Below are 10,290 nucleotides of genomic sequence, written 5' to 3'. Positions count from 1 at the left end.
CATCAGAAAAAGGATTTAATAAGAAGCTGGGATAGACTGCAGTGATGTGGCGCAGGGCTGTCAGACAAGAGCACTGCTTACATAAGACCATCCCCTTTTATCCACCCTTCTAATCTTCCCACATCCACCTTGACTCTTTCCTTCCTCTGCTCCTGTCTCTTCCCAAACAATGCGCCCCTAACTACTTTTCCCCATCAGTCCTAGTTTTGCTACATCCCTATCCAAAATGGTATTTCTGATAACATTACCTGGGTCCCCTCAGTCTAGCACGGCGTTACTGATACAGCACAGTAGACCTTGCAAGATTCCCCCCAATACTCCCTTCAATTTTATGTGAGGCTTGACCACCTTCCCCTTAAACATCTGTGAAATTCATCCATCTTTCACAGCAGCCATCTGTGATTTTTGTCAGCTTCTCACTCTGTTACTTGTGTTCAGCAATTTCTCATATCGTGACCAGCAGTTTCTCACAGTCTTTTCAGGTGGCTAAACCTCAGGCCAGGGCCTAGACATCTGCCTGCATAACGTAAGAAGATTTATTTCAAAGACAGAAACAAAAAGAAGTGCAGAAACCCTACGTTATCATGGGTTTAATACGTGACAATGCTTAAGAAATGTTTCAGTGAAACAGTTAGGATGCAATTATCTACCGCAGCCAAATGTCTGGTTCCAGGTTTCATACAGCTCTAGGTCCTTTGAGGAGACACTGGGCCGCACGGTTCTAAAAGCACTCTCAAAGTCCAGAAAAGCAATAGGCCGTACTTGGTCTGGCATGATAGTTGCAATGTCCATGGACTGAAGACTGCGGATAGGGCCCAGAGAAGCTTCTCGACAGAGCTGTGTCATGTCTGCCCCAGAAAATCCATTCGATTTCTTAACTATGAGTTCTATTTCCTCTTCATTTAGAGAGCAGTGCTCCTTTGACATTAGGCGGGTAACAATCTGCTTCCTTGCTGAGGCTTCTGGAAGAGGAATGTAGAGTCTCTTCACTAGTCTCCTCCGGGCAGCTTCATCGATTTCTTGGGGTCGATTCGTTGCTCCAACCACTAGAATACGATCTTCAGAGGAGGTTGTTGCCCCATCTAACTGGACCAGAAATTCAGTTTTTATTCTTCTCGACGATTCGTGCTCCCCATCTCCACGCTGAGACAACAGAGAATCAATTTCATCAATGAAAATCACTGCTGGCTGTTGACATCGTGCCACAGTGAACAGCGCACGGACCATCTTTTCCCCCTCGCCTACCCATTTGGAAGTCAGAGAAGAGGCACTGATGCTAAAAAAAGTTGCTCCAGACTGGCATGCGATGCACTTGCCTATAAGAGTCTTGCCAGTCCCAGGGGGGCCAAAGAGAAGAATTCCTTTAGGAGGACCACGTAACCCAGTGAAGATGTCTGGCCTCAGCATAGGCCAGACTACTATTTCTTTTATGGTAGCTTTAGCAAATTCAACTCCAGCGATGTCATCCCAGTTGACAGGAGGCCCATGGTCCATGATCTCGTGCATAATGAGTTCAACCATTTTTGGTTCTATGTTCTTCAGTCGTTCATCTACAGGCAGTGTTGGATCTGTTTGTCCTCTTGCATGAGGCTTACACTGTGCTCCTCCGTTTTCATTTCCATCTTGTTTTGGAACTGGAGGAACGAACTTGCCAAACGGACCCCGAGATCTGCCTGCACCCAGTGATTTTTTTACACCTCCATATGACGAGACCGGTGCACGCTGGGGTAGGTTTTGAGATTTCTTTTGCTGATCCACCCACAGCTGTTCTTTTGCAGTTCTAAAACCAGGAACACTGCTCTCTTCATTTCTGTTTCTATTCCCTGAAAAACTACTGGTTTCTGTACTAATGGAAGCTTGGCATGGAGCAAGGCTAGGAATCACCATGCTGCCTTCATCAGCGAGGCCATAAAATGCTTTTCTCTTTCCAGAACTTGCAGACCGTGCAGGTACAGCTGACTGATTGGAAAGAGACAAATTTTGACCATCACGACAGTTACCCGACATTTTCAGAGAACTACTACTTGTCGCTTCTTTACTTCTAAATAGTGGAGTTGCCTGGAAGCCTATATGAACCTGTTCGTTTAAGGAGGCTGAAGAGGCAGGAAGTGTATCCGAAGTTTTGGTCATAGGAGGCACACTGCTTTGAAGAGACTTTGAAGATGAGGGATGCTCAAGGAGATCTGGTCCCTGACTTGCACATTTTGCTGAGCCAGCACAGAGCTCAGTCTCTCCGGCAGTGCTGAAGATACTGAGTTTAGGAAGATCTGGAGTGGCAGAGGCACTGACCCCTTTATCAGCTAGTACACAGGCATCTGTTGGTGCCATTTGAGAGCTTTGGAAATTTTTGCCAGCCCGCATCCTCTCTTGCACACACTTTAATTCAAATACATTATCTGTTGTCAAGGCAGATTGCCACTTGTCACTGTCATTTTGCTGACACTTTGCCAAAGTCAAAATGTTTTCAGCATAGTTATTCAAGCCAGTCTCTATGTTGTCAGAGTCAATAATTGCAGAGTATTTCTCTGCATATTTTTTAAACAGGTTGGCAGCACAGACCTGAGAGATCTCGGAGTTTGCCCATGCATACTGAATACGCAGGATTTTGGCACGGTATTCATCTGCCTTCTGTCCAGGTGTGCAGGTGCCAGAGGTAATAGCAAAGTAACTTTTCTGCCAGTCGCTCAGGTGCACGGTGCTGCGGGTGGGGGTTTCCATCACTGACACTGAAACATACATAAAATACCTGCTGTTATAAAATGCATTTCATAGCTATTTGCTTTGGCTGCTTTCCCCCTTTCCTAAATACATATACATGAAAACATACATTATTTTAACCGAGCAAAATAGTGCAGCAGATCTTGTAAGCTACTTAGCCAGTCTGGACACTTTACCATTTTCAAAAAGCATCCAGCTTTGTGGTGTAAAGCCATTTAGACTGAGGTTCTCTTTTCTTCTTTGTTCAAAGAAAGAAAAGAAGGGAAAAAAAAAAAAAAAAGAGTTTGCTTCTAACCAGAGGTCTCCTGGGGAGGTAAATAGACTGCAAAGAATGGTAACAGATGGCCAAACAAAAATTGGCCTTGTTAAATGAAATCACCAGTGCTTTCACTCTCATTTGACAGAATATGGCACAGTGCAGAGGAGGACAGATTATAGATCACTGTCAGAAGGATGAAATTTATTACAGTGACAGTAATAAAAATGAAACAATGAAGCTAATAAATAAAACTATATGCAAAGTCTCTGAGGGGAGGTAAAAGTGGAATGCATAAGCCTGAATGTAGTAAACTTTCAGATTAAGAAAATACTTACAGATCCACAGCAAATGTTCAAAACTATTTATTCCATTTAGAACACACTAAGATGTCCCCATTTTACATTTTAGCGAAACAAAGCTCTTGTGTGTTTAAAGCAATGCTTGTTTCTCAGTTTTAGAAAGTGGGATTTAAATTCTTTCAGCAATTTTTTACTTAAAGAAATAAGAAAGATTATATTTGGCTAGGAAGGAACATTTTGCTAGACTTGAAAAGATATGCTCATGTTTACGATGTATTTTCAAAGAAGTCTTTCTCTGCAATGTATCATGTGCAGAGATATTTCTGGTCATGTCAAGAATTCACGATCTCAGAAGAGACACGGGCGCAAGCAAGATTAAGAGAAACCTACCACTGCCTCAACAGGGTTTGCAGAAAGCTCCTAACACACAGTAATTCCGATCTTCTCATCTGCCCATAAGGGACGTATATCTAATATATTATATGACCAAAATGCATCAAATTCTAATTTCTCTTTTTTTAACTTCAATATGTACCGGGAGGTTCCAGGCAGAGAATACTTAAAACAAAAACCATTAAAGTGGAGGTCCATATATTCTGCACCCCTTCCAACAGAGTACGGGTCAACTTGCAATCTTCTTCAGAATCAGCTACAGACTATGTATGAGTGCAGATTAAGGTACAGGTGTAATGTACATAGAAGACTGGGGAGAGAGCTGAAGGAATACGGGGTATGGGGGGGGTCCTCTCTATTTACTTTCAAAAAGTCTTGCATTAGTATAAGACAACAGAGAGCACAATATGATTACGGCAGGAGGAGTTACACACAAACAGTAAGGAGATAAATTATTTTGTTTTGGATTTTTTTAGACTTCAGCCCAATTTTGTAGAGAAAAGACGAAACATCTTTTACCTGCAAATTCAGTGCTTTTACATGGGAAGCCAATTAAAAAAAAGAACACAAAAATAAGATTTCCTCTGAAAATTACTGTTAACTTTTGTACCGTGAGAAGTCTAACTTCTGCCTACCGAATGAAGTGCAAATTCCCACCATAATCCATCTGCAGCTAAGCGACAGGTGAACAGGAGATGGAAGACTGCAGACTTTTATTTTTTTTCTCTAAACAACTACTAAACAACATACTAAATAACTGTGACTGTGCACATAACTTTTTTGTAACTGTTGAATCAAAAAGATCTTATGAAACATAAAAGCTAAGTTCAGAAAAAGTGTAGTATCAGGCATTTGCTCCCATGAAATATTTCCATAGATTTACATCATTCAGAATATAAAATCTCAAGTTCACACCACTTCCTAAAGATTTAGTAATCATCTTCACAGCTTTGAGGGAAAGTCATAATAAGTGAACAGAGGTAGCTAGTTTAAAACTTCAATTTGATTTTTCTTCTTAATTATCTTCTAATATCACATTCTCTCCCTATTCTAATTCCTTTAGTTGTCCTCATAGTCTTACTATTTTTCCCCCAAGAGCTAGCCAAATGCGTATGCGGACAGTCAGTCCTTCTCCAACAACCCAAACTGTTCCTAGATGTTGTGAGCGCCACACTTTCATATAAGTGTCTAACGTTGGGGGTGTTTCAAAGCACTGATAATAACGCATTTCTGGCATGCAAGTGTTCAGCCTCAGCAAACAGAGGGGTAACTAACTACCTGACACGCCTGCTAGATGTCATTACATTCATACATGAACGTATAGACCCATTGAAAACACGGGGAAAGCCTGCTTGCCCACAGGCCAGAAAACCAGAAGGGAAGCAGGCCAGCTGCCCAGGCAAGGCTTAGCCCTCTCCGCTCCTGCGGAGCACGCACAGGCCGATACCATCCAGCCAGCAAGACGCCAGGGCAGCGCCCTTCAGCTCAGGAGCCCTCACTGGCACAGCTTGAAGCACGTCAACCCCCCTCACCGCAACGGGGGAGGGGGAGCCGAGACTGGAGCCGAGAAGGGCTCCCCAGCGGCCTTCGTCCCTCCACACCAGGGCGAAGGGACGCCCACCTCCCGCCCCGCCGGAATCCGCTGGGCCGGGCGGGCCGCCCGGGCGGGCTCAACCGCGGGAGCGCACCGAGGACCCTCACGCCTGAGGGGAGGGGGGCCCAACGGTCGCCAACCGCCTCCAACGGCCGGGGCCCGGCGCGCACCGCTCGGCGGCTGCAGGGGAAGGGGGGGGACGGGGGGGGCGCGAGGAGAGCGAGACACCCACCCGGGGCGGGCGGGGCAGAGGGGGTCCCGCAACACGGCCACAGCAGCCGTGCAACTCCCCCCGCCGCCCCTTGCTTCTCCCGTCCCCCCACGACGCGCGCGCACACCCACCGGCCACGGTCGCCGCCAGCCGCCCCAGCAGATCCCGCGCCCGCCCTGTCCCAAGCCCCGCCCCCGCCCCCCCATTGGATAACAGGGCTCTGGGAGGTGCAGCCAATCAGAAATCGGAAGGGAGGGCCGAGGGGAAGCGGTGGGAGGTTCGCTGCGCCGACGTCATCTGCTCGGGTTTACCGGCGCTCCGGGAGGGAGGGAGAGCTGGAGAGCGAGAGGGCGAGCGGGCGAGGCCCGCACCCGGGCATTCCTGCTTCTTATTGGCTGTTCCTGAGGCACACGCCCTCCAATGGACGCGGGATCCGTGCCTTGGGAGGCGGGTCGGCCCCGCCCCGCCCCGGCCGCAGCGCGCGGGGTGGCGCGTGAGGGGCGAGCAGCGTCTGGCGGGCTCCGGTCCCGGTCCCGGTCCGCCGCAATGGCGGCCGCGGGCCCTCGCGTCGCGTGCCAACGATAAGTGTGCCGATTTTTCGGTTACCGTTGCTTGCCCAGAAGGGTTCTTGAAGCCTGACGTGCCTGCACGCCCTTGGGAAAAACTTCCAGGAGGAGGGTTTGGTTCTTCAGCTGAAAGCTGCGGCAGTCGAGAAGGAAGAGGCCAGAGAAGTCAAAAGATTTTATGATGTTTGTCGCCTATCCAGGCCATTTTCAGCAGTAGCAGAAAATGGAAACCTGGGGAAGAGCTGTTCCTGGGAGGCAGAGAAGGCGTGCCCTCACATTTACGCACGTTGTGCCGGAGCAGAAGCACTGCGGCTCCTTCTGTGTCGAACTCGATGGCTGCCCAAAATGGCAGGGTGGCCACCTCCCATCAACGTACCCCGCTCTTCCTTTCTCTCGGTTGGAGGGGCCTCTGGGTGCCCTCCGCTCAGTTTGGAGGAGACTGGGCAAGCGCAGTCCTGGGCTCTCCTCAGCCACCGCCCTCAGCGCAGGGCGAGCTCCGTGGGAGACATGCCCAAACGCAAGGCCCGGCTTGCCCGGGGAGGGCCGTAGCCGAGGGGGTGCAGCAGGTCAGGTTAAACGCAGGCTGCGCGGGTCATTTACGGCTAATTTGCTTGTGCTGTTGAACGGACACCAACACCAGTGCCAGAGTCGCGCTGTGCAGCTGCCAGCCTTGGCGGAGGTTCTGGCGGTGGCGACGGGTGCCCGCGCCCTCTGCGCCTGTCCTCCACGGCTCCTCTTTCATCTCTCCCACCGCGGCACCGGGTGCAAGGCTACCACAGCCACCACGGCAGGATCAGAAGCTAATGCTGTCTAACGCCCTCGGAAACAACCGCTGCTGAACAGGCTTTTTTGGGAGAACAGCTCTGCTAAAGGCCTCAGCAGCAGCAGTAGCTGGACTCTGGCAGAGGGATGAGATAAACAGCGTCATTCCTTACAGGGCAAACAGACGGTGGCCCAGGTGGGTTTGCCTGATGAACTGAATCTGGTCATGGAGTCCCTAGCTGGATCACACCAACCCACATTCAAATTAGCGCACCAACCTAGATGCAAATTAGCACACTGTGCTGCAGTTACACCTCTGGTATTAACACAGTCACTTCTGTGTGGGTGAACATTTAATTTCCCATGAGAAACATTTCTTACAGTTACTGTCAGGTTTTTGTTACACGTCAAGCTTGTTATACCATTCGTGCAAACAGCATATTAAACCGTCTACGCTACTATTCAAGCTATCATCTAAAACCAAATTGGGCTAACATTTATAGTTTCTAACACTGCTGCCATCAAATTTCCCCCAAGGCATGCCTGCCTGATTTCCCTTGGGCTGCACAGGGGCGGGGAGTGAAGGAGCCTGCAGCTGAAAGCTCCCCTTGGGAACACAGCCTGCAGCAAGGCAGGGCTGATGAAACAGGCCGCTGCCTTGTCCCACCTGATTGCAAACCAAAGCCGAAGCTGGGCAGCTGGCTCCGGTGGCAGATACAGCTGCAGGACCGTGCAGAACTTTACCAAAGGGTCGGCATGGACCCCAGTTATGGCCAGGCATTTTTCAGACTCGTATTGCTGAGGAGGAAACTTCCCGCAGGAACTCTCATTTGCAAAGTAATTTGTTTGAAGAACACATTGAGAAAAAGTCACCGATGGTGAAAAGCAGGGCACAGACGTGACCTGAGTGGGGAAGTTGGACCCCTTACATTGCATCTGGCATGAATAAACTGGGAAAAGCTTCGTTAATAGCAAAGACAGACAATAGTTACAGTTTTGTTTCCATTTATTAATGCTGCCAACTAAAACCTACATGTCCGTTCAATAGGCTTTGGATACAGATTTGAAAGAACTCGACAGCTCACAAATTATAATAAAAAAGCACTAAACATCTGATTATTTTTCCATTTAGGTCATACAGACTCTACATATGCTATGCAGATATTATTTAATCTGCCTCCACCACCCTGGTCTTCAGGATTCTCAGTTTTATTTCTCATTTGCTCCTGCGTTTGAGCAATTCAAGTTTACACATGTCTCAAGGTTTAGACTGCTGTTGTAAGGCAATTGCAGTGTGAGTACTACTCATCACATATGGTATCCTTACAGGAGACAACAACAACAACAAAACAACAACCATGAGCACAATCTTATATGTAAAGGAAAAAGAAAATTAGAAATTTAATAATGATAATGCATTTCAGAGTATAATATATTAGCAATGCTTTTATAAATACATACCTTTTCAATATTTCACCATCCGTAATAAAATATAATCTGTCATTATTATTAAGAATGTAAAGTATTGTACTAGCACTCTACTAGTTTAAAAAAAAAGATGTATGGCTACTGAAAAGTTACTTTTTTCCCTCCTCTAGCAGCTGCACTGTCTTGCTTGAGATGTCAGTATTCTACTAAAGTACAATTCTGAGATTTTGTAATTGTTTTCAACATCAAACAGTATTAATCAGCACAGACTGTATTAGCTTTTGCACACAAGGCACAATAAATCCAGGTTCACATATTAACTATTCATAAATACAGTATTTCTCACAGATACGTTGCAAAGCTACAGAACAGAAACAGCTGTTACATTTTTCTTTCAAAAATGTTCTTTTCAACACTTTTGTTCTTGAGTTGATTACATAGCCCAGATTTCATTTTCAGATGATCTAACATTAATATTCTATGAAGGAATTATCACATGGGGAAAAGAGGGTATGAGAGACTGAATACTGAGAAGGCCTTCACCAATTACATATTCAAATCATCCCAGAATTTCAGAAAAACTAGAACTGTGAATTTCCGATTTCCATATTGGGCTGGCCATGGGGAAATAAAATTCCATGGGTCTTGTCATTGCTGTTTTTATTAGAAGATTTACTTACATCACATCTTTAAAAACAAAAATGAAGTAACATTTATGATATTTTAAATTAACCCATATCCTAAATTCTTTGCCAAAAGGAGTTTTGGTATCTGGACAACAGTCTCTTCTAAAACTGATACTCATATGCTGAAAAATGTTTAACTGAATGTCAGTTTTGGCAACATTTTCCCACAAATGTCTAGAGGGACCTATGTCTAATTCTCGGCTGTTGGGAACATTTCACCTCTTCTGGGTTTGGATGTGCGTCCTGCCTGCATCCCTGTTCTACAGCAGTTTGAGGCTTACACAGGTGTGCATCATCCACCTCTGCTCTGGTTCCCATGGAGAGGATTTCCACCAAAATCCTCTTATGTTCAGTCTAGCGTTGCCTTACCTTATGCATGTCTTTTCTGATACTTATTAGTTAGATTTTAATTTCAATTATAGTCACATAAGCCCAAAGCAGCTCCATTTCATTTCAGTGGAATTGCCCTGCATTTACTCTATGATAGCTTTGATCAGAATCTTATCTCTTTTTTTTTTCCTGGACAGACCTGGTTAATATTTCACATACAAAATACTGGTCTGTCTCAGAGAGAAACTGTAATTCTTCTCTGGCTCCTAGACTCCAGTGTTTTCATAATGTAAAAATTGTAAAATTGTATCAGTGTGGACCATATTTGCTATGGATGAACGTTGTTTCCCAAGTCATAAGAACTGAATAATGTTTTAAAAAAACTAATAGAGCAAGGGAACAACTGCCAGCATTTTCTGCTCTCTTCAGTCTACCAATCTATTGCATTGTGCTACTACAGAAAAGCTACTACAGAAAAGTTTAATTTCATACTCATTCTGCTAAAGAGAACGATGCTATCAAAATTTCTGATGCTGTAGCTGAGCGTACTGTCTTGCGGAATGGCTCAGTCACCTGCTTGAATATTACTTAGTTTTGCCAGATTGATTTGTCACCCCTTGCTTCGTCTGTTACCTGTGAAATCAATTTCTTAAAGAAATAGTAATCAGCTTTTCCATCTGGGTGGATAACATAGTCTCTGGCTAGCCTTACAGAAGGGTGGTATGCCATGGCCTCCCCAGTCGCATAGCTTGACCTGCTGAAAATGCAGAGCTTGGTCAGTTTTTCCAAAGTGTCAGGATTCATGCACATCTCTTATGTACCACTTGCACCCACATTAATACTAATCCTTCCCCAATTTACACCACAGAAGTGAGGTAATTAAGAATCATCAGAAAAATTCACCTGGTCCATAGTCAGCTTCTTTAATCCCTTCTGGAAAGACAGTGGGTAGGAGCAGGCTGTGTGCCAAATTAACTGTCCCGGTGCATGTTTCACGGACTACTTGCAACTTCCCAAATGTAGGAAGTATGCTTACAAGGGACG

General features: G+C 45.8%; 1 protein-coding gene across 1 annotated transcript; it reads right to left on the bottom strand.

Moving 5' to 3' along the window:
* Nucleotides 1-623: 623 nt before the first annotated feature.
* Nucleotides 624-2,718, bottom strand: FIGNL1 (fidgetin like 1). The gene has a single exon (XM_009809163.2). It carries the CDS (start codon nt 2,716-2,718, stop codon nt 643-645), a length of 2,076 nt encoding a protein of 691 aa, XP_009807465.2. The 3' UTR covers nt 624-642.
* Between the last annotated feature and the right edge of the window lie 7,572 nt (nt 2,719-10,290).

This window comes from Gavia stellata, chromosome 3 (assembly GCF_030936135.1).
Source record: "Gavia stellata isolate bGavSte3 chromosome 3, bGavSte3.hap2, whole genome shotgun sequence".
Lineage (NCBI taxonomy): Eukaryota > Metazoa > Chordata > Aves > Gaviiformes > Gaviidae > Gavia > Gavia stellata.
Note: the sequence above shows the minus strand (reverse complement) of the source record. Positions and strands in the feature narration are given on the sequence as shown.